At 41.9% G+C, this 25,633-nt stretch overlaps 1 protein-coding gene across 3 annotated transcripts in view; it reads right to left on the bottom strand.

The window, feature by feature from the left end:
* LOC147638798 (TLC ATP/ADP transporter) overlaps positions 1 to 25,633 on the bottom strand; it is a 51,988-nt gene that overhangs the window by 14,706 nt on the left and 11,649 nt on the right. For all 3 annotated transcript variants that reach the window (XM_086784518.1, XM_086784509.1, XM_086784527.1), the window contains 8 exons: positions 25,256 to 25,354; positions 24,973 to 25,071; positions 24,786 to 24,854; positions 24,593 to 24,689; positions 24,311 to 24,407; positions 23,977 to 24,175; positions 23,763 to 23,876; positions 23,182 to 23,313 (listed from right to left, as the gene is read on the bottom strand). In XM_086784518.1, coding sequence (XP_086640644.1) covers positions 23,182 to 23,313; positions 23,763 to 23,876; positions 23,977 to 24,175; positions 24,311 to 24,407; positions 24,593 to 24,689; positions 24,786 to 24,854; positions 24,973 to 25,071; positions 25,256 to 25,354 — 906 coding nt within the window. The remainder of the gene's footprint in view (positions 1 to 23,181; positions 23,314 to 23,762; positions 23,877 to 23,976; positions 24,176 to 24,310; positions 24,408 to 24,592; positions 24,690 to 24,785; positions 24,855 to 24,972; positions 25,072 to 25,255; positions 25,355 to 25,633) is intronic.

Here is a 25,633-nt window from a genome sequence, read left to right on the forward strand (position 1 = left end):
CTACATATTTGTGTGTGATGACATAAGCAATGATGTCAAGAAGAGGATCTTTGTATTTATAAATGGTACCTGTACTACATTGAAAAATCAACTAATACAATCATCTATCACATCAATTAGTTGTGTACTCCTCTCTAGTCCAGCCACAAAAGCTCCCTTGACAAGAGGACATGAAGGTGAAGCTTACATCCATCTGTTGTATCAGATTTATTAGTAGTTCACTTTTGTCATCAATCTCTGTTTTTGTGCAAGTTGTGCTTTGTATATTGAAAAAACTTATTCTGCAAGTGTTGTTTTTGGACGTCACAAGAAGTATATTCTCATTAAGGTATATATATATTAAAAATAAAAAATAAAAAAATAAAAAAACAAAAAAACCAAAAAAACAAAAAAACCAAAAAAACCAAAAAAATTTGACCTTATGCACTTACGGTCAGGACGTCATATAGACATTGCCATAGGGCCTAGGGCACCTTCTAGAGTACCTACGCAGGAAAGTGGGACCCAATCGGTAGGAAATTTGGCAGATATTGCTGAAACCTTTTCTGAATCCCAATCTGATACCCTTTCCAGAACAACTACTTCATTGTCCATGGACAATCTAGGGCCGTCAAATAGTCATCCCTTAGCCCCAAATAGGACACCCACAAGATCTTTTAATCCATTTGAAGCCGACACCATGGGGTTACCACTCAATGTGAGACTCCAATATGTCTACACGAATGCTCAAGGAGCTGAGATCTTTAGGGATCCACAACGGTATCTTGTTAAGATCGCAAACTTTTTCTCAGAACTTGATAGAGCACCTCTAGTCAATGACCAGGGTAACATGTACATGGGTGGAGATGGTGTTCGCTACGAAGTCACCTATCATCCAGAGAATGTAGACAAATTAGGGGAGCTCTCTAAAAGCGAGTTCTTAGACTTATCAAAGCTTTCCAGAGCAAGGGAGTCTAGAGATGATTGGCTCATTAAGCTGGACATGCTTGGACCATCCAATGCCCAGTCCTCACAGCCATCCATAGATGATTTACTTCTTGTAGATCTAAATTTGGAAAGGGATAGGAAAGGCAAGAGCAAAATGGATCAGGGGGCTGAGAACCAATGGGAGTTTGTACGACAAATTCCAGTGACAAAGGTCTTACAGGATGACCCACTTCAAGAGGTCTATAAGGACTCTTTAGAAGGATATTATGCCACAACTAGATTGCCAGAGCTAGATCTTCCTTTAGCACTTGTGGTGGTAGTCGAGAAGCTTGCAGGACACATGAACCGAATCATTGATAAATGGGCCAATGAATACCGAACCTTAGATTGGAAGGAGATTCGGGAGCTCACGTGGAAAGGACAACCATTATTAATGGAAGTGTTCTCAACAAATACAGCTAAACCAGGAGAGACAGCCTTTCTTGGAGAAACTGTTGCTCCCCCCCTATGAGAGTTCATTAGAGAGGGACCCTCAACATCAAAGTGGACCACTGCAAGTAGCCCAACTTTAGCACCAAAATATTCTCCTACACCAAAAGTGCGACCACAGATCACACCACAACAACGTTTCTCTCACTATGACAATCGGAGGGTAGGGGAGCCAACTCGGCCTCCCATAAATGCACCTCCTGAAATGCGGGTAACAAGATCTTTGGAGGGGGTTGGTGAGGCAGGTAATAGGGGACCCACACCAATTTGGGATGCATGTGGACCATCTTACCAAAGAGAGAAACAATTCCCACTGAGAGTGAGGCCGTAGACCCTATGATGAGTATTCAAGACAAGTAAGACCATCAACTCTTCAGAAACTGGTAAAGAAGTACGAAGGGTCGGGAGATCCATATGACCATGTAGCAGCATTTAGGCAAGCAGTTCGAGCTGAGCAAGTGACTGCTGACAAGCATACTCAAATTGAAGGATTTGGGCTCACTCTTAAGGGAAAGGCCATTGCTTGGTTTCGGGCACTAGAGGCTTCAGACAAATCTTCTTTACGAGTTCTGGAAGAGAGATTCATTGCTGCTTTTTCCTTGATGGGGATTCAACATGACATGGTAGCAAACATCTACTCTTTCAAGCAAGGCGAGACTGAGAGTGTTAGAGATTGTGTAAATAGGATGAAGCAGTACATTAATCGTTGCCCAGAAGATGAGAAGCCAACCCAGAGTCGATTTCTCTTCTTAAAAGGACTCAAAAATTCAACACTGCATACACATCTCTATGCAAAGAAGCATACAAATTTCAATGAGTGTTGCCATGATGCTATGGATTTCACAGATAACTTCAAATTCCAAGATGGTACTGGCCCTGAGGTGAAACCTAGAGATCAGTGGTGTGATGACCAAAGTTCAGGGTCTAGCGCGCTAGTAAATCCAGACCAAATAGCTAACCTAGTACTAAGGAGATTGGGACAAACCTATCGCCCACCCATGCAGCCACAACAACAGCAGCAGCGAATGAGGAGTGTACTACCTACAGGTCCTCATCTTTGTGGAGCATGTGGCGGTAACCATAAAACCGAAGAATGTAATACCTTTTCTCCTCTACTCACAAACCAACCCACAAAGAAGTGGTGCCAGGCCTGTGCTTGGAACTTTACCCACACCACACAGGAATGTACTCGCATTGCAAGAATGAGACAGGAGCGTGAGCAGCAAAGGGGTGTGACTCCACAAACGCATCAACAGTATACTAATTTTGAACGTAAGCCACCGATGGCACAAGAGCAAGCACGACCTGTTCTTGGAGCTCAACCTCCTGCTCCTGGGCTGCTCCTGTGAGGGTTGTTGACTACAACAATTCAAATATGTGTAGAGACTTGGTAAACCCAGGCTATGTGGAGGAGGAATATGCATCATATTCATCCAAAGAAAATCTCTTTGAAAGTCCCGCATATCCAAGCCACGCACTGGAGGCTCAACCAGGGGAACAAAATTCTTTGATGTTGCTAGGCAGCTACCAATCTAAGACTCCAGGCCCCTCAGGTCAATGGCAGCAAAGGAAAGTAGAAGCCAAACTAATGGGCCCCTGTTATGAGTGCGGAGAACCCCATTGGGCTCGTGATTGTCCACATCGCTCAAGGCAAGCAGCTCGATCCAATACAACAGTACCACAGTTTCCACCAATTGAAAGATATTGTCTAGGGTGTTGTGTAGAACACTTCCCAAAGGACTGTTTGCTGAAACCACATGAGGAAGGCACCTCTCAACCAAAGGTCTCACTCAACCTTGTAGGGGCAGTTCCATCACCACCTTCATCAGAGAATGAGGATGTCGTGCCACTTAGAGTCACGACTAGATCACAGACACGAAATGCCGAAATGCAGACTGATGAGACACCTCGAACTAGGGATGCAAAGGCAAATCTAGTGGACAAGACCCTACATTCCAATAGAAAAAGGACCACTAGGAGGAAAAAGAACCGCAACAAGCAAACTAAAAGTGCATCCACTAGTTCTCAAGAAGTCTCTAAACAAAACATGAGGGATCAAGCTTTTACATCCCAAGAAGTGCACGAGGAGCATCAACCTCAACTTGGGCCTAGTGCTAAACAAGATGAGGCTAGTACGACCGAGGATAGTTCTGGGGGTTCTGTTTTTGTGGATAAGGTGAACGAGACTCTAGATGCCATCATTGATGCTCATAGAAGTCGCATTGCAGCTTTATCTGAGCTACCTAAGAAGCTTCAAGAATACCCAAACGCTCGTGAGAAGAAGATCAATCTAGCTGTACATCAGCAACTCATTAGGGAAGCTCAATCAATACTTGAGGGACCACCTCCACCTATCCCTCGGGGCCTAACCTCTCTTAAGCCAACATTAGAAACCATACCAGAAGTGTCACCAAGTCGGGAAATGAAAAGTGAGCTCATCTCACAAGCTCATAGCGAGAGGTCTGCACCAATTGACACCCAATTGAAAGAAGGTATTCTGCCACCACCTAGCCTTGCCTTCCCATGCAATGATGAAGTTATTGATGCTAACGAGGACATGGCAAATGAGATGTGGGCAGCAGTTCATGAGAAAGTTAATGAGAATATGTCCTCTATTATTTCACCTCCATTCTCTGAGGTGGATTTTACCAGGGGCACAGAAAACAACTCTAGACGCCCAAGCATCCAGAAGGAAGTTCAAACAATTGTTTCTCCTAGAAGTAAGCATACAATGAAAACCTTACCATCATATTTGGGAGAATATGAGAATTATTCTCAAACCTTGAGGATACCCTCCATGCATAAAAGGTTGACAAAGGAGATGGATATGGGTATCGTACAAGCTATTTTGTTAGCACCAGTGGCTTGTACCTTACCTTTGCTTGATTTGATAAAGCTTCGACTTGAGTTGTGGAATGATATTGCCACATGTTTGTCAGAGCAGGTATTGCTACAAAAGGGTCACCATCATTGTACTATACACCCCGAGACAAAGCATGTTATGCCAGTTCCTATCAACAAAGTAGGAAAATTTTGTGAGGACGATCAGGGAAATGCTACCCTCCCATTAGAAGTGCAAAAAGTAGCTTCAACTGCAATACTTGATAGTGGTGCAGGAGTGGGTATTGTGACAAGGTCCATTTGGGAAAAGTGGGGCAAACCAGCTATCAGGAGTACCAGGATGCGCTTGCAGCTAGCAGATGGAAGCTTAGAACATCCCCTTGGGCTGCTTGAGAACATATTGGTCACCACATGTGGGATTGAATATGAGCACACCTTTGCAGTAGTGGATTTTGGAAAACATCCAAACTATGAAGTGATATTGGGTAGACCATTCATGCGACAATTTCAAATGATTCAAGATTGGGGATACAATTATTTGTACCTCCGACATGATTCTGTCATCACAAGGGTCAACCTAAAGGATCACTCATATCGTGATGTAACAAGGTCTCCAATAGATGAGTTTGATTCTGCTTCCTCTGAGGGCTCAAGAGTTACATTGTCAGATGGACGAGAAGATCTGTGGATGTGTGGAGCCTCATGTAGGGATTTCAACACTGAGAGACTTAAGGGTAATCGAAGTGTATCAGACGAGGCATACATTCCACAACCCTTCCCTGAGCATTTAATTGATCCACTAGAATGGAGTCATGTCCTTGCAACATTATCGACCTGTGCTTTACCTAAGCCAATTCAATTTTGTGACTCAGATGGATATGACATTATTCCTATACGAATGGTATAACCACGTGACCTTCTAGATGTTTTGTACTATAGGGATGCATCCACAACAGCACTGCATGTAGAGGAAGTCTCAATGGAGGATTTAACACTCGAATCTGCTAATGATGCTGATAAGGAAGATGGATGGGACTCTGATTTTGATAATGATGTGATAATCCCTGAGGAAGAGTTAGGAAAGGCACGCCTGCTCTTGAGAGGAAGGGAGGTTCAAGTAGAGATCCCTCGAAGCCGACCTAAACGTAAATGCTGTAAGAGCCACAAGAGAATCCGTAAACAAGATGAGAGGGAACGACGTGAGAGACTACAAAAACAAAAGGAGGAGTTTAAGAATGAACACTCTCGACCACCACCTCACTTCTCAGGAAAGAACGGATATCTATACTATGTCCAAGCACAAGATAGTATCAAAGACCAAGTAAAACGATCAGATGGATTCCAACCAGGGGAAAAGCTAAAAACTGTTAGCAAAAATCGCAAAAAAACGAAGAAACAAAAACCAAAACTCAAGTCTAAAACTGATTCAAAAGAGAGTGTCGGAAGTGCAAAGATAACGGTTGAACAAAAAAATCTGATACAAGATTGCAAAGGAGAGTTCAAAACCGCATGGTCTTCAATGAGTGACGACTCAAGTGGACAAGAACAGGGTCTCAATGTTCCCCCCAACTTCACACAGTACACTCTTCAAGATCGAAATATTGTTCTTCAACAACCCATGCGACAAAAGCCAAGCATGCCAGGGGTTTCATATGATGGTCCAGAAGATGCAAAAAAGATTGATATTGCTAAGCCAGGCGAAGGGCCTCGCTATGTGTGGATTGCCACAGACTTGTCCTTAGATGAGGAGAAGTTATTAATTCAAACAATAAAGGAGTATCGCGATGTTTTTGCTTGGAGTTATAAAGACCTCAAAGGAGTTGATCCAAGCATATGTCAGCATACAATTCCATTGCGAGAGGATGCAAAGCCTTCCAAGCAACGTCCTTATACTTACAATGAGAATTTTGCACGAAAGATAAAAGAAGACATAGACAAGCTCTTAGAGGCAGAATTTATCTATGAGATTGAACACACTGAATGGGTCTCCCCTATTGTAGTGGTGTCCAAGAAAAATGAAAAACTTCGAGTATGTGTAAACCTCAAGAAGGTAAATGCAGCTACTGTACGTGATCATTACCCACTTCCAATCACGGATCATGTTCTGGAACGAGTTGCAGGGAAAAAGGCATATAGTTTCTTGGATGGATTCTCCGGTTACAATCAAGTGTCAATTGATCCAAAGGATCAACACAAGACAGCCTTTGCTACTGAAGATGGCATCTTTGCCTATCGTGTTATGCCATTTGGTCTAACAAATGCACCAGTAACCTTTCAGCGGTTAATGAGTTATGTATTCAAGGAGTACCTTAGGCAATTTTTTGAGATCTTCATGGATGATTTATGTGTTCACTCACAAGAGCGTGATGATCATATAGAACACCTCAGACTTGTGTTTCAAAAGTGTCAAGTTTATCATATATGCTTGAATCCTGACAAGTGCAAATTCATGGTAAGACAAGGAAAAATTTTGGGCCATATTGTTTCTCGCAATGGGATTTCAACAGATATGGATAAAATTGATGTCATTGTCTCATTACCTCGGCCTATCAACCCTAAAGGGGTACAAACATTCATAGGACATTGTGGCTATTATCGTCGATTCATCTACATGTACGCTGTCCTAGCCAGACCATTATATGCTCTTCTTGTAAAGTTTAATTGGACTGATGAGTGTGAGGAATCCTTTGAAAAGTTGAAGCAAGCATTAGTGACTGCACCCATCTTACGGGCACCAGATTGGAACCAAATCTTTCATGTCCATATTGATGCTTCAAACTTTGCAATTGGATGTATTTTGGCTCAATAGGGAGAACATAATAAGGATTTCCCAATCTCATATGCTAGTTGACAGTTGAACAATGCTGAGAAGAATTATACCACAACAGAAAGAGAAGGTTTGTCCATGATATATGCAGTTAAAAAGTTTCGCCATTACCTTTTGGCAAACAAATTCATATTTTTTGTGGACCATCAAGCACTGCTATATTTGGTCAATAAGCCTTGTGCAACCGGAAGGATTGTGAGGTGGTTTATCATCCTTCTTGAGTTTGATTTTGAAGTGGCAGTCCGAAAAGGAACAACTCATCTTAGGGCAGATCATTTGTCTCGAATCACCTCTGGCGAAGCTCCGGTGGGTATGGATGATGATATGTTAGATTCAACACTTTTCCTTGTAGAGACACTCCTAGATGGTCTGAATCCATCTTAGAAATTTTGACAAGTGGGCAGATACAACTAGCGGGTCCTAATGTGGACCTATGGCGACCATTCAAGTTAATCTCAGGGACATTATATCGTTAGGGTAATGATGGAGTGTTGCGGCTTATACCTAACCCTGACCAATATGAGGAGATCTTGGAATGGGCACACATGCGGGTATCGGTGGAATCCATGCATCAGCTACTACTTGTGTGCGACATATATCTCAGGATGGGCAATGGTGGCCTACCATGCATGCGGATGCTAAAAAATTTGTTTGCAACTCTGCTTCATGTCAAATTCAACAGCCAATTCATAATGTCACATTATTCCAAATTTCAACTACACCAAGTTGGAGTAAGTATATTGTGGACTATCTTCAGCATGGTCAGACTGATCAAAAAATTCCTAAACATCGAAAGCATGCTATTGAAGTTGAAGCGGCCAACTATCTGCTGATAGAGAACCAACTCTACAAGAGGGGCAAGGATGGCAACTTACGCATGTGTGTATGTGAAGCTGACTACTTGAAAATCTTGACTCATGCACATGCAGGTGTTGGGGGTGGACACTTTTCGGGCAATACCACAGCTAAGTTTTTTCCGAGAATTTTTTTTTTTTTTCCGAGAAATACCACAGCTAAGTTGATTAGGTGGTCTGGGCTTTGGTGGCCAACCTTACAAATGGATGCCGAAGAATATGTAAAACGTTGTGACGATTGTCAAAGGACCAAACCTCCCATCACAAAGGACAATATGTCATTGCGGCCTATGTTAAGCACACGTGCTTTTGCAAAATGGGGTATTGATTTTGTCGGTCCCATTAAACCTCCAGCTCGTCACACGCATGCCGAATATATTATAGTCGCAACTGACTATTTGACCAAATGGGTAGAGGCAAAGGCTACAGTTAAAAATGATGCCAGAACCACAGCCAAGTTCTTGTATCAGTACGTGTTTACACGCTATGGCTTACCTATTGAGATCGTTAGTGATCAAGGTGTGCACTTTGTGAATGAGGTCATAGAGTTTTGCTTTAAGAATTTATGGTAATTCACAAGCGTTCTGCACCCTATCATCCCCAGACCAATGAACAAGTTGAGAGTACTAACAAGATTCTCTGCACAGTACTCACAAAGATTGTTGAGGGACATAGGACTGATTGGGAGCAAAAGTTGCACTCAGTTCTTTGGGCATATAGGACAGCCTATAAAACATCTGTGGGCACAACCCCATTTGAGCTTGCTTTTGGGCTAGATGCAATTCTTCCCATTGAATTTCTTGTACCTACTCTACGAGTTGCTAAACAATTGGACTGGACTGGTCATGAGCTTTCACACCGCATTGATGAATTGGAAAAGCTTGATGAGACCCGCTTATTGGCGGTAATGGGGATGTGTGCCGAGAAGAGGAGACAAAAGCAATGGTATGATAGAAATGTAACAACTGGCCGATTCAAAAAAGGGGACCTTGCGCTCTTGTACACACTTAAGAAACATACGCGAAAGCTCAAGAAACGTGGCCTAGGACCGTTTGTGATTAATGAGCTTACTCCAAGTGGTGCAGTGCGTTTAGAGACACTAGAAGGTGAGCAAATGCCTAACTTCATTAATGGAAGTCGTCTCAAGAAATACAATGAACCATTAACTGAAGCCATGCTTCAACAAATGCATCCTGCACACACACGGAAAGAAGCACATGACCTACTTAAACGTCAGGCTCAAGAAGAGGCTAAAGCTAGAGTTGCAAAAGCCAAGGAGCGTCGCAAAGCTTTTATGTTGGCCTTACAGTTGGCTACTGATGAACCATATGTCGATCCTTTCAATATTCAAGTGTGTCTTCATCTTCATGAGACTACCTACTTTGTCTGTGCCTTAATTGACTCTGGTGCAGATTATAATGTTCTCTCGTTTGACACATGGATAGCCTTGGGACAACCAACACTTGTGCACATTCCTATTGACTTACGAAGCTTCTCAGGTGAAGATAACCCTATAGAGGAAAAATGTGTCATTATGATGTCCATTCAGGATCACCAGATGTCACTGCCCTTTTATGTGGCAAGTAAGTCCAAGGCAGTGGTAGAGGCTGTTCTCGGTCAATCATGGTTAAGTGCTACCAACTGTTCTTTAGATTGGAAGAATAGACAATACAAATTGCAAATTGATTCTGATTGCGTATTGGGATCTGCTACTCCACGAGCTTTATCATGTCAAAAGGGTGGTGTTTCTACCTTACACAACCCACTCTCAAAATCTGCTCTTGAAGCTCCAACACAAATGATGTGGATACTCGATGAGTCCTCAAGTGAGGGCCATGGCTGGCATGTTCCAACTACTTTAGTCACTGCTCAAAGAAGGTCAGGCAAGAAGGAATTATCAATTTGGCTACCCAAAGATGCGTACAAACTTGTACCATCTAGCCTAGTTGCTAAGCCTCCTAAAAAGCACATCTTTTCCAAGACTAAACCTCAGATTGTTACTCGTTGGGTCCCAAAGCATGTTCTTAGAGCACAAGGCTATTATGAGGGTGCAACAGCAATTTGGCTTCCCAAATGCCATGGTTTGCTAGGAATAAAAGAGTGTATCAGAAAGATTCCAAAAGCCACCCTTGGTTTTCCATATCAGTGGATGCAAAGAAAATCAACACAACCTCTTCAAGATAGGATAGCTGGTTGTGATAGCACCTACAAATCTTCTTGTGTTGATCTTCCCAAAACATGTATTGAATCACCAGTTGTCCCAATTTCTCCTTGTTATACAATTCCACCATTAACTTGTGTACCTAAGACAAGTCCAATTTTACATGAGTCTCCTTTGAGCAAAGATTCTAGCACTTCAATGCCTAAATCCTCTTATCTTGCTCAAATTCCTCGACAATTGCTAAAATTCCCACCTCTTAAGAAGGACATACCGAAAACCAAAGATAAGGCATTAACACTACAATTGGAGCTCTTTGGTAGATCAATGTTTGAATAGTCTCACATTTACTAATGTGGTTCCTTATGCCTTTAGAGGATTGTGTTCTTTTTGAGATGATCTTATCTAAAATGTTTTTAATTGGGATTGTAATGATGGATATGAGTGTTTCTAAATTTCATTGTTCTACGACCAGATACCTCCTGATGGATACTTGGCGAGATACATGTCCACCATGCATTGACCCTGATAGTACTCAACCTGAACATCGCGGGGGTTATAGTGCTCTCCTCCTTTTCAAACTCATTCTAGGTACTTTTATGCTCCCTTAGGTGAAAATTGCTGTGGGCATCACTTTGTCACGTTATTCTATCAACAGCATCACCCATTTCCACATTGTCAAGAGTGTGCACGACTCGTATTAGGAGAAGCTTCACACATTTGTTAGATATGCCGCTCTTACTTTAGACGATATGGTACGGGCTTAATGAAACAAATTGTGGGAATTACACCCCAACGCCATAACCTTCTTAATGTGAGAATACCAGAGAGAGGACCAAATCAACGTAGATTACCTGAGGAGGTTCAAGCACAACAATGGAGGGATACATGCATAAATGACTTGCAACCACCTATCTTGCAAGCCCTCCTTCCCCAAGCCTTAACATGTCAATTTTGGATCACTATGAGTACCTATATTGAGCAGTTCCAAAATCGAGATTGTCTGCTTAACCTTCCCATAGAACCAATGCCATATTTTAGCGATAAAGCACTTCTTCCTCTACCACCTTCTCCATAGGCCGGTTTTTGTGCAGGGTTGTCCTTGCATCCTGAGGTCATTGATACCATCTTTCTAGCAGAAGTGGACACGGATCCACCATCAGTACAAGGGTAAGCTCAGCGACTCCACAATAAGATCAACAAGCCAGGGCACTTTTCTCCCACTGGGTTTTTCCCCTCGGCTATATTCAGTGATTGACACCAATAACAAATTTTATTCCTTTCTTTTCTTTTCTTGTTTGTTAATAAACATTTTGCAGAGATCTTAGAGCTAAACAAGAGCATCAACCACGCCCCAATAGTCCACCTACCGTGCACACAAATTAGGAAGGGGGGAGACATGCAATGTCTACAAAGAGCAAAGAGAAGCAATCTGCACAACATCAGCAATGCATCAATGCAAACGCATAACATCAACGAGCACTACAACAAGTGTATTCAAATCATAATCTTTTGTTCTTTATGTGCTTTTAACTTTTGGATACATTATTTGCATGTTCACACACAGTTGGCTGGTTTAAGTTTTAGATTAGTTGTTAAAATGTGGTGAGTAATTTCTAGATTCTTAGAGGACTTAGTAGAAGGTATTTCTATTTGAAGACGGTGTAGGATATATACCAACGGAGTATGCCAAGTTCTTATGCTCTCGAAGTATATTAGTTATCCCTAGTGGTAGCTACCTCTTAGGTATGGACTAGGTGCTAGGATTAATAAAAAATTTACGAAAATCATAAAAAATATATACAAGTGAATCGAGACATGACGTGTCTACAGCCATGTGGAATGCTTGGTAGGACCTGGGGTTGTCTTAGCACCTTGGGGCCGATGCCTTGGTTTCCATGGAGTGAACACTGACGTCTAGGAGATTAAGAAAAAAACCTTCAAGGACTCTATCGCTTTGATAGATGTTGGTAGGACTCTGGGGTACATTATGGGCCCTCGAGACCGATGCCCTCATCTTCATGGGGTACTCCTTATGTCAAAAAGAAAGAAAAGAGTCTGTCGCCCTTGAGATACTTAGCGGCCTTTAGATTCTCTTGGCGGAGGTCTCTTGGCCATTGCTTGGGTCTCATTGGGATGGAACCTTCCTCTTTGAAAGTCCCGCATATCCAAGCCAAGCACTGGAGGCTCAACCAGGGGAATAAAATTCTTTGATGTTGCTAGGCGGCTACCAACCTAGGACTCCAGGCTCCTCAGGTCAATGGCAGCAAAGGAAAGTAGAAGCCAAACTAATGGGCCCATGTTATGAGTGTGGAGAACCCCATTGGGCTCGTGATTGTCCACATCGCTCAAGGCAAGCAGCTCGATCCAATACAACAGTACCACAGTTTCCACCAATTGAAAGATATTGTCTAGGGTGTTGTGTAGAACACTTCCCAAAGGACTGTTTGCTGAAACCACATGAGGAAGGCACCTCTCAACCAAAGGTCTCACTCAACCTTGTAGGGGCAGTTCCATCACCACCTTCATCAGAGAATGAGGATGTCGTGCCACTTAGAGTCACGACTAGATCACAGACACGAAATGCCGAAATGCAGACTGATGAGACACCTCGAACTAGGGATGCAAAGGCAAATCTAGTGGACAAGACCCTACATTCCAATAGAAAAAGGACCACTAGGAGGAAAAAGAACCGCAACAAGCAAACTAAAAGTGCATCCACTAGTTCTCAAGAAGTCTCTAAACAAAACATGAGGGATCAAGCTTTTACATCCCAAGAAGTGCACGAGGAGCATCAACCTCAACCTGGGCCTAGTGCTAAACAAGATGAGGCTAGTACGACCGAGAATAGTTCTGGTGGTTCTGTTTTTGTGGATAAGGTGAACGAGACTCTAGATGCCATCATTGATGCAGCAATGACAATTTCACACGTGAGCATACAAGTGAAAGACTGATTAGAGTTTTAAAAAGTGCTAAAAGAGGTGAGTTAAAACTAGTCAAAGTGAGACTAAGTGGTAGATAGTGCTATGCAAAGGAAAGTGTACTTGCACACCACAGGTTATGACCGGAGTCTCAATGTCCTACAAGTATTTAAGTTATTCCTAAGTGGCAAATCTACTCCTAAATATGAGCAATGGTGATTGGACTTTTTTTTTCTTTTTTTTTTCTTTTTTTTTTTGTGTAAAAGATGATAAAGAGGAAGGTTCCATCCCAATGAGACCCAAGCAATGACCAAGAGACCTCCGCCAAGAGAATCTAAAGACCGCTAAGTATCTCAAGGGCGACAGACCCTTTTCTTTCTTTTTGACATAAGGAGTACCCCATGAAGATGAGGGCATTGGTCTCGAGGGCCCATAATGTACCCCGGAGTCCTACCAACATCTATCAAGGCGATAGAGTCCTTGAAGGTCTTTTTCTGAAGCTTTTAGACGTCAATGTTCACCCCATGGAAACCAAGGCATCGGCCCCAAGGTGCTAAGACAACCCTAGGTCCTACCAAGCATTCCACATGGCTGTAGACACATCATGTCTCGATTCACTTATATATATTTTTTAGGTCATGATTTTGTAAATTTTTTATTAATCCTAGCACCTAGCCCATACCTAAGAGGTAGCTACCACTAGGGATAACTAATATACTTCGAGAGCATATAAACTTGGCATACTCCATTGGTATATATCCTACACCGTCTTCAAATAGAAATATCTTCTACTAAGTCCTCTAAGAATCTAGAAATTACTCACCACATTTTAACAACTAATCTAAAACTTAAACCAGCCAACTGTGTGTGAACATGCAAACAATGTATCCAAAAGTTAAAAGCACATAAAGAACAAAAGATTATGATTTGAATACACCTGTTGTAGTGCTCGTTGATGTTGTTCGTTTGCATTGATGCATTGCTGATGTTGTGCATATTGCTTCTCTTTGCTCTTTGTAGGCATTGCATGTCTCCCCCCTTCCTAATTTGTGTGCACGGTAGGTGGACTATTGGGGCGTGGTTGATGCTCTTGTTTAGCTCTGAGATATCTTAAAAATGTTTATTAACAAACAAGAAAAGAAAAGAAAGGAATAAAATTTGTTATTGGTGCCAATCACCGAATATAGCCGAGGGAAAAAACCCAGTGGGAGAAAAGTGCCCTGGCTTGTTGATCTTATTGTGGAGTCGCTGAGCTTACCCTTGTATTGATGGTGGATCCGTGTCCACTTCTGCTGGAAAGATGATATCAATGACCTCAGGATGCAAGGACAACCCTGCACAAAAACCGGCCTCTGGAGAAGGTGGTAGAGGAAGGAGTGCTTCCTTGCTAAAATATGGCATTGGTTCTATGGGAAGGTTAAGCAGACAATCTCGATTTTGGAACTGCTCAATATAGGTACTCATAGTGATCCAAAATTGACATGTTAAGGCTTGGGGAAGGAGGGCTTGCAAGATAGGTGGTTGCAAGTCATTTATGCATGTATCCCTCCATTGTTGTGCTTGAACCTCCTCAGGTAATCTACGTTGATTTAGTCCTCTCTCTGGTATTCTCACATTAAGAAGGTTATGGCGTTGGGTGTAATTCCCACAATTTGTTTCATTAAGCCCGTGCCATATCGTCTAAAGTAAGAGCGGCATATCCAACAAATGTGTGAAGCTTCTCCTAATACGAGTCGTGCACACTCTTGACAATGTGGAAATGGGTGATGCTGTTGATAGAATAACGTGACAAAGTGATGCCCACAGCAATTTTCACCTAAGGGAGCATAAAAGTACCTAGAATGAGTTTGAAAAGGAGGAGAGCACTATAACCCCCGCGATGTTCAGGTTGAGTACTATCAGGGTCAATGCATGGTGGACATGTATCTCGCCAAGTATCCATCAGGAGGTATCTGGTCGTAGAACAATGAAATTTAGAAACACTCATATCCATCATTACAATCCTAATCAAAAACATTTTAGATAAGATCATCTCAAAAAGAACACAATCCTCTAAAGGTATAAGGAACCACAGTAGTAAATGTGAGACTATTCAAACATTGATCTACCAAAGAGCTTCAATTGTAGTGTTAATGCCTTATCTTTGGTTTTCGGTATGTCCTTCTGAAGAGGTGGGAATTTTAGCGATTGTCGAGGAATTTGAGCAAGATAAGAGGATTTAGGCATTGAAGTGCTAGAATCTTTGCTCAAAGGAGACTCATGTAAAGTTGGACTTGTCTTAGGTACACAAGTTGATGGTGGAATTGTGTAACAAGGAGAAATTGGGACAACTGGTGATTCAATACATGTTTTGGGAAGATCAACACAAGAAGATTTGTAGGTGCTATCACAACCAGCTATCCTATCTTGAAGAGGTTGTGTTGATTTTCTTTGCATCCACTGATATGGAAAACCAAGGGTGGCTTTTGGAATCTTTCTGATACACTCTTTTACCCCTAGCAAACCATGGCATTTGGGAAGCCAAATTGCTGTTGCACCCTCATAATAGCCTTGTGCTCTAAGAACATGCTTTGGGACCCAACGAGTAACAATCTGAGCTTCACGCTTGGAAAAGATGTGCTTTTTAGGAGGCTTAGCAACTAGGCTAGATGGTACAAGTTTGTACGCATCTTTGGGTAGCCAAATTGATAATTCCTTCTTGCCTGGCCTTCTTTCAGCAGTGACTAAACTAGTTGGAACATGCCAGCCATGGCCCTCACTTGAGGACTCATCGATTATCCACATCATTTCTGTTGGAGCTTCAAGAGCAGATTTTGAGAGTGGGTTGTGTAAGGTAGAAACACCACCCTTTTGACATGATAAAGCTCGTGGAGTAGCAGATCCCAATATGCAATCAGAATCAATTTGCAATTTGTATTGTCTATTCTTCCAATCTAGGGATAACTAAATTTTTTATGATTTTCGTAAATTTTTTATTAATCCTAGCACCTAGTCCATACCTTCCTTATCAGCATCATTAGCAGATTCGAGTGTTAAATCCTCCACTGAGACTTCCTCTACATGCAGTGCTGTTGTGGATGCATCCCTATAGTACAAAACATCTAGAAGGTCACGTGGTTGTACCATTCGTATAGGAATAATGTCATATCCATCTGAGTCACAAAATTGAATTGGCTTAGGTAAAGCACAGGTCGATAATGTTGTAAGGACATGACTCCATTCTAGTGGATCAATTAAATGCTCAGGGAAGGGTTGTGGAATGTATGCCTCGTCTGATACACTTCGATTACTCTTAAGTCTCTCAGTGTTGAAATCCCTACATGAGGCTCCACACATCCACAGATCTTCTCGCCCATCTGACAATGTAACTCTTGAGCCCTCAGAGGAAGCAGAATCAAACTCATCTATTGGAGACCTTGTTACATCACGATATGAGTGATCCTTTAGGTTGACCCTTGTGATGACAGAATCATGTCGGAGGTACAAATAATTGTATCCCCAATCTTGAATCATTTGAAATTGTCGCATGAATGGTCTACCCAATATCACTTCATAGTTTGGATGTTTTCCAAAATCCACTACTGCAAAGGTGTGCTCATATTCAATCCCACATGTGGTGACCAATATGTTCTCAAGCAGCCCAAGGGGATGTTCTAAGCTTCCATCTGCTAGCTGCAAGCGCATCCTAGTACTCCTGATAGCTGGTTTGCCCCACTTTTCCCAAATGGACCTTGTCACAATGCCCACTCCTGCACCACTATCAAGTATTGCAGTTGAAGCTACTTTTCGCACTTCTAATGGGAGGATAGCATTTCCCTGATCGTCCTCACAAAATTTTCCTACTTTGTTGATAGGAACTGGCATAACATGCTATGTCTCAGGGTGTATAGTACAATGATGGTGACCCTTTTGTAGCAATATCTGCTCTGACAAACATGTGGCAATATCATTTCACAACTCAGGTCGAAGCTTTATCAAATCAAGCAAAGATAAGGTACAAGCCACTGGTGCTGACAAAATAGTTTGTACGATACCCATATCCATCTCCTTTGTCAACCTTTTATGCATGGAGGGTATCCTCAAGGTTTGAGAACAGTTCTCATATTCTCCCAAATATGATGGTAAGGTTTTCATTGTATGCTTACTTCTAGGAGAAACAATTGTTTGAACTTCCTCCTGGATGCTTGGGCGTCTAAAGTTGTTTTCTGTGTCCCTGGTAAAATCTACCTCAGAGAATGGAGGTGAACTAATAGAGGACATATTCTCATTAACTTTCTCATGAACTGCTGCCCACATCTCATTTGCCATGTCCTCGTTAGCATCAATAACTTCATAATTGCATGGGAAGACAAGGCTAGGTGGTGGCAGAATACCTTCTTTCAATGGGATGTCAATTGGGGCAGACTTCTCGCTATGAGATTGTGAGATGAGCTCACTTTTCATTTCCCGACTTGATGACACTTCTGGTATGGTTTCTAATGTTGGCTTAAGAGAGGTTGGGCCCCGAGGAATAGGTGGAGGTGGTCCCTCAAGTATTGATTGAGCTTCCCTAATGAGTTGCTGATGTACAGCTAGATTGATCCTCTCCTCTCACGAGGGTTTGGGTATTCTTGAAGCTTCTTGGGTAGCTCAGATAAAGCTGCAATGCGACTTCTATGAGCATCAATGATGGCATCTAGAGTCTCGTTCACCTTATCCACAAAAAAAGAACCCCCAGAACTATCCTCGGTTGTACTAGCCTCATCTTGTTTAGCACTAGGCCCAGGTTGATATTGATGCTCCTCGTGCACTTCTTGGAATGTAAAAGCTTGATCCCTCATGTTTTGTTTAGAGACTTCTTGAGAACTAGTGGATGCACTTTTAGTTTGCTTGTTGCGGTTCTTTTTTCTCCTAGTGGTCCTTTTTCTATTGGAATGTAGGGTCTTGTCCACTAGATTTGCCTTTGCATCCCTAGTTCGAGGTGTCTCATCAGTCTGCATTTCGGCATTTCGTGTCTGTGATCTAGTCGTGACTCTAAGTGGCACGACATCCTCATTCTCTGATGAAGGTGGTGATGGAACTACCCCTACAAGGTTGAGTGAGACCTTTGGTTGAGAGGTGCCTTCCTCATGTGGTTTCAGCAAACAGTCCTTTGGGAAGTGTTCTACACAACACCCTAGACAATATCTTTCAATTGGTGGAAACTCTGGTACTGTTGTATTGGATCGAGCTGCTTGCCTTGAGCGATGTGGACAATCACGAGCCCAATGGGGTTCTCCGCACTCATAACAGGGGCCCATTAGTTTGGCTTCTACTTTCCTTTGCTGCCATTGACCTGAGGGGCCTGGAGTCCTAGGTTGGTAGCCGCCTAGCAACATCAAAGAATTTTGTTCCCCTGGTTGAGTCTCCAATGCTTGGCTTGGATATGCGGGACTTTCAAAGAGATTTTCTTTGGATGAATATGATGCATATTCCTCCTCCACATAGCCTGGGTTTACCAAGTCTCTACACATATTTGAATTGTCGTAGTCAACAACCCTCACTGGAGCAGTCCCAGGAGCAAGAGGTTGAGCACCGAGAACAGGTCGTGCTTGCTCTTGTGTCATCGGTGGCTTACGTTCAAAATTAGTATACTGTTGATGCATTTGTGGAGTCACTCCACCCCTTTGCTGCTCACGCTCCTGTCTCATTCTTGCAATGCAAGTACATTCCTGTGTGGTGTGGGTAAAGTTCCAAGCACAGGCCTGGCACCACTTCTTTGTGGGTTGGTTTGTGACTAGAGGAGAAAAGGTATTACATTCTTCGGTTTTATGGTTACCGCCACATGCTCCACAAAGATGAGGACCTGTAGGTAGTACACTCCTCATTCGCTGCTGCTGCTGTTGTGGCTGCATGGGTGGGCGATAGGTCTGTCCCAATCTCCCTAGTACTAGATTAGCTATCTGGTCTGGATTTACTAGCGCACTAGACCCTGAACTTTGGTCATCACACCACTAATCTCTAGGTTTCACCTCAGGGCCAGAACCATCTTGGAATTTGAAGTTATCTGTGAAATCCATAGCATCATGGCAACACTCATTGAAATTTGTATGCTTCGTTGCATAGAGATGTGTATGCAGTGTTGAATTTTTGAGTCCTTTTAAGAAGAGAGAAATTAATCGACTCTGGGTGGGCTTCTCATCTTCTGGGCAACGATTAATGTACTGCTTCATCCTATTTACACAATCTCTAACACTCTCAATCTCGCCTTGCTTGAAAGAGTAGATGTTTGCTACCGTGTCATGTTGAATCCCCATCAAGGAAAAAGCAGCAATGAATCTCTCTTCCAGAACTCGTAAAGAAGATTTGTCTGAAGCCTCTAGTGCCTGAAACCAAGCAAGGGCCTTTCCCTCAAGAGTGAGCCCAAATCCTTCAATTTGAGTATGCTTGTCAGTCACTTGCTCAGCTCGAACTGCTTGCCTAAATGCTGCTACATGGTCATATGGATCTCCCGACCCTTCGTACTTCTTTACCAGTTTCTAAAGAGTTGATGGCCTTACTTGTCTTGAATACTCATCATAGGGCCTACGGCCTCTCACTCTCAGTGGGAATTGTTCCTCTCTTTGGTAAGATGGTCCACATGCATCCCAAATTGGTGTGGGTCTCCCATTACCTGCCTCACCAACCCCCTCCAAAGATCTTGTTACCCGCATTTCAGGAGGTGCATTTATGGGAGGCCGAGTTGGCTCCCCTACCCTCCGATTGTCATAGTGAGAGAAACGTTGTTGTGGTATGATCTATGGTCACACTTTTGGTGTAGGATAATATTTTGGTGCTAGAGTTAGACTACTTGCAGTGGTCCACTTTGATGTTGAGGATCCCTCTCTAATGAACTCTCGTAGGGGGGGGAGCAACAGTTTCTCCAAGAAAGGCTGTCTCTCCTGGTTTAGCTGTATTTGTTGAGAACACTTCCATGAATAATGGTTGTCCTTTCCACGTGAGCTCCCGAATCTCCTTCCAATCTAAGGTTCGGTATTCATTGGCCCATTTATCAACGATTCGGTTCATGTGTCCTGCAAGCTTCTCGACTACCACCACAAGTGCTAAAGGAAGATCTAGCTCTGGCAATCTAGTTGTGGCATAATATCCTTCTAAAGAGTCCTTATAGACCTCTTGAAGTGGGTCATCCTGTAAGACCTTTGTCACTGGAATTTGTCGTACAAACTCCCATTGGTTCTCAGCCCCCTGATCCATTTTGCTCTTGCCTTTCCTATCCCTTTCCAAATTTAGATCTACAAGAAGTAAATCATCTATGGATGGCTGTGAGGACTGGGCATTGGATGGTCCAAGCATGTCCGGCTTAATGAGCCAATCATCTCTAGACTCCCTTGCTCTGGAAAGCTTTGATAAGTCTAAGAACTCGCTTTTAGAGAGCTCCCCTAATTTGTCTACATTCTCTGGATGATAGGTGACTTCGTAGCGAACACCATCTCCACCCATGTACATGTTACCCTGGTCATTGACTAGAGGTGCTCTATCAAGTTCTGAGAAAAAGTCTGCGATCTTAACAAGATACCGTTGTTGTGGATCCCTAAAGATCTCAGCTCCTTGAGCATTCGTGTAGACATATTGGAGTCTCACATTGAGTGGTAACCCCATGGTGTCGGCTTCAAATGGATTAAAAGATCTTGTGGGTGTCCTATTTGGGGCTAAGGGATGACTATTTGACGGCCCTAGATTGTCCATGGACAATGAAGTAGTTGTTTTGGAAAGGGTATCAGATTGGGATTCAGAAAAGGTTTCAGCAATATCTGCCAAATTTCCTACCGATTGGGTCCCACTTTCCTGCGTAGGTACTCTAGAAGGTGCCCTAGGCCCTATGGCAGTGTCTATATGACGTCCCGACCGCAAGTGCATAAGGTCAAATTTTTTTGGTTTTTTTGTTTTTTTTCTTTTTTTCTTTTTTTGTTATATATATATATATATATATATATATATATATATATATATATATATATATATTTATTTATTTATTTATTTATTTATTTATTTATTTATTTATTTATATATATTTTTAAACCCTAGCTAACCCCTAAATGCAACTAAAATAAATATGTGTGTAACTATCTATCCTATTTTTTTATTTTTTTTATTTTTTAATTTTTTTAATTATTTTTTTTCTAATTACACAAAAATATGAATTACGCTAAAAAAATACTAATTATGCACAAAATTACAAAAATTTTAAAAAAAATGCAAGTTACACTAATTATACAAAAAATTACAGAAATTTTAAATAAAAAATTTACAAAATATGCAAAAGATGTGGACTCCTAAAAAAAATGTGGACCTTGCTTATGGACACATTGGGCTAAACTCATGTTTGAGCTCTCTTGAGACTAGCTCTCTCTCCTTTTCTCCCTTCTGCGCTCGCTTTACCTCCACGCGGCCTTTGTCAATCCTTCGCCGCCTTCGAACCAGTCAGCCAACAGCCACCGGTTGTGTGTTTGTTTTTTTTTTTTTTAAACTTTATAATGGCTAGTTCAAAGACTATTGATTTACGTTCTGTGGGAGAGAGAGAGAGAGAGAGAGAGAGAGAGAGAGAGAGAGAGGTTATACAAGTAATCTCCATGAATTAATCATTAAACTCAAACCTACCCCACCATCTACTAAGGACCGCAGGATTCATCCGCGAGCCCATCAAGTGCTTCAAAAAGCACGAGGAATTTGCGCAATAATGGGGGAATGTGCATGAAATGACAAAAAACAATGAAGGTAAGCATAATGAACGGTACTTGAAAAAGCATAAAAGCAATAAAACATAAAAAACAATGCGGGAGAAACCTCAACCGCTCAATGGGTTTTTCTTATCCTAACCTTATCCACTCACACCGGGATCGCACACCCGAACTTAACCTAATCACTCAATGGTTTTGCAACCAAAAGAGGAAATAGTGGTGGTTTCCACACACTCTCAACCGGATTTGAGTCTTCTCCCCGGCAGCGGCGCCAATGGAGAGACGGAAAACTCTCTCACTTGTAGCAAGAGTAGCATGATCCACGTATAGCTCAATCCAATGGGATTTGCATCCCTTTCGGAGCTAGGGATTCAACCCGTACCGGTACACAAAAGCTTATCCACAAATGGAGAGAATGCTAAGAATACTACTACTATTGACATAGACTTAAAACACACACAAGCTCAATCTTGCCGTTGCTCACTCACTCATCATCCCACTCATTCATGCATCCAATACAAGAAGAAAGCTAAGCTATTGCATACACAAGATCAAAGCATTCTTCATTCTCAAGCACTCACTTCCCTAGCATGCACACAAACCTTGAAGCTATCAACAAGAAACATGCACACTAGAGAATAGACATGAGAAGAGAGACAAACAAACATCATCTCATTACATTGCATTGAATTAAATAAAGAACATTGCTCATACCATAATGTAGATGGGGAGAGAGAAGAGCTTGCACCTCTATGGAAAAAGAGGGAGAGCTAGTCTCAAGAGAGCTCAAACATGAGTTTAGCCCAATGTGTCTATAAGCTCTCAAATGAGCCACTTTTTATACAAAAACTCTAAAACTCCCAAAAGTTCCCATGTGAGATTATTGTCAAGCCCACTCCCACACTCATCTACAACTTGGAACTCTTCACAAGAGCCCTAAATAAGCCCGTCACGCAACAGGGGTGTTGCCACCTGCAACAAAGCCAGTTAGCACCCCCTCACCTCTTGGGACATGTAGCAGCCTGCTATGAAAGGGAGACCCCATCTTCCCACTGAGTTTTTTTCTCTCGGGAGATTGTGATCCACCATGGCCAATGTAATTTTTCACTTTACAAACAAAAGAGTCTTGTTCTCACCACCCACGTGTGCTCTTGCAACTTTCTTTGAGCATGCATCTACATACTTTGCAAAAGTCTCTTGTAGGAGACAGTATGAGAGGAAAATAATCCTTCTATCATTAAGTAGATGTTAGAACTTGCACTTTATGTTTCAAACTAACATGTTCTAAAATCTACAATGTGTGTTAGAAAACTTACTATAGACCCTACACGCCTTCTACAACATATGATTGCACATGATTACACCCACAAGGAATAATAGTATGAAGCAAATACTGTTCTTTTAAAAGCAGTCTTTCATGTGAAAAAAAGCCTGAATCTGTATTTTCAAGAGGTGTTTACTACCAAACCTTGCGAGATGCTTCAGAAACTGCAATCACCAGTGGTATAGGCGATATGCTGATTGCTGCCATGTTGAAGAATGCTACCACTGGGGATGCACAAAGAGCAATGGTGACTCCAAAATAAGTCAATAAGCGTCCCTAAGAAACACAAAGCATAAATTACACCATCAAAATCAGTCCAGAAACCTCTCCCCTCCACACCGGCAACCTTAAATACATCATAGTGAGAAATCTGGAGATTTCTTTCCCCTTTATTGAAAACACTTTGACCAACTTTCGGGGTACAATCCTTCCTTATGTGTTATGTACAGCATAGACTGTCTCTTCCACATAGATGACACACCTGAACAAAGTATACTGATTGCAAGTAATATACCAGGACTCCTAGAGAAAGGATGTTGCAGGGCACAAAAACTTTGTGAATGCTAATGAAAGAAACTTTGTGGATGGGTTTATGTATATATGTGGACTTGTATGTATTTTCACCAACAAGCAAGATACAAAATCCCAACTTATCATAGGGAACATCTACATTTGAAAGTGCACAGAACATGAATATACTCAAAACCAAGCAAATCGCTCTGTACCGTGATTGTGAGCTGGCCAAAGAGGATAAAAATGGCGGTGAAGCTGTTGATCTTTGCAAGAAGCATGCGTCTTCCTAGAGGATCGTGTGTAACTCCAGCCACCACATTTGCCCTCTGAAAGTTAAATTTTGACTTTGAGAAAATATAACAACTGAGTTCTTTCCAAGATTGTACCCTTCTTGCACAAAGAAAGGCTTAGTGTCAATGGCCTTGCCTGGAAGTAGAAAAAGGAGGACACCACTGCTGTGAGCCACAAAAAACAGCAAACATTGAGGAGGTAGCTGGAAGCTAAGATAAGCCGTAAACCCTCAAGTGTAGCAGAAATTTTACTGCATACATCTTCCCAAAGAGAATTATCAATCTGCACAACCTCATCGTTGCTCTGACAGTCACTCTGTATATCAATAGAATCACTGGAGACAGAAAACGAAACAATTGAAAAGTTGTGTGTTATAAGTCCTCTTTAATTTTTGAGTTAGACTTTTCTTGCAAAAATATTAGATGCCCTCACACCTATTTGAATATGGAAAGCTTGGGATTTATTATACCTGCTAGGAATGCCTGAATAGAATAGGTGATCTTGCCCTATCCTTAATGCACAGCGAGCGCCGAATTCCATAAAGAGTGCGGATACAAGAAGCAAGACTGAAACACAGACATGAATCAGCTAGTCAGAATTGCAAAAACAAAAAAACAAAAAAAAAATCCCTCAAATGTAGGAATGATACCTATGCTAAGGTCCAAGGATACAAAGAATGTACAGTTTCTCAGGTTATTTGCATAGTAAACAAACTAATTACAAAGACACGAGGACCTTGGAAGTGTAATACATGATCCAAAAGGAGCCAAGACAACAGCAAGGATAGATCCAGCCAATTGACCTAAAGTAGCTCCTGCACCCACAAATCCAAAGAGCCTTGATCCAGCCTGCACATTGTTGCCTTGAAATTCAATCCCACAAATCAAACACCCTTTCAAGGTACAAGCCAGGCACACCGAGTATATCAAACTTCCCATACTCACCTCGCTATTCAAGATATCAGCAAGCCGTGCCCACAATGCTGATGTTGTAAAGAGGTTCAAAAGTGCAATCTAGAAAAGAAATCACAAGATGACTTTAAGCTTAACAAAGCCATGTGTAGTAAGCATCAGAACACACCTGTCCCATCTGTCTTCCAAGGCAAGCACAAAACATAGAGACAATTTTTACCCAGATGTAAAAGAAAACTCGCAAACAAATAAAAGTCTGATGGCTGGCATCCTTCTGGATTCCCAGTTTGAAACTCTGCAGCATCATGCCAAGGTCACCCTACACAGAGCACACACACCTCACTGCCTTTGCCACCTTCTCTTGATTTGTAAATACATGCTTTCTTCTAAACTTGTATATGTTCAACGAAAAGAGAAAAGAGAAAAGATATGCTTGTATATCATTGCCCTGTTTAACTATATGCATTGAAAGGAATAACGGCAAAAAAAAGTAAAGTTTTTACCTTATTTGATATTGAGGAGGAGGTCACTGACTCCAAAGCGTATAGAACAAAAAATAGAATCAAAGAAGCACCAAAAAATCTGTACATAATAAGAAGAGCCTGCAAGCAACCAATTAACAAGCAGAAATTTAAAAGCATTCTTTATGAATGAGCATGAACATGTGTCTGCTTTTCCCCTTTGTTTCTGTGCTCTATGTTCTGGCCGATTTTTTTGCCTCTCATTAGCTGTCCTATGTGTGCTACATCCAACTTCACATTTCTCTCTGCCCCAGCATGGGACACTCAGAGACTTGAGTGGCAGCTAGCCTCTTGCCCTAGTGTAACACGCGGAAGCTCTAAGAGTCTTCTTTCAGCCCTAAACACTCTTGGAAACCTTCT

The sequence above is a fragment of the Cibotium barometz genome, chromosome 4 (assembly GCF_041138505.1).
Source record: "Cibotium barometz isolate CiBa-2024 chromosome 4, ASM4113850v1, whole genome shotgun sequence".
In the NCBI taxonomy this organism is placed as follows: Eukaryota; Viridiplantae; Streptophyta; class Polypodiopsida; order Cyatheales; family Cibotiaceae; genus Cibotium; species Cibotium barometz.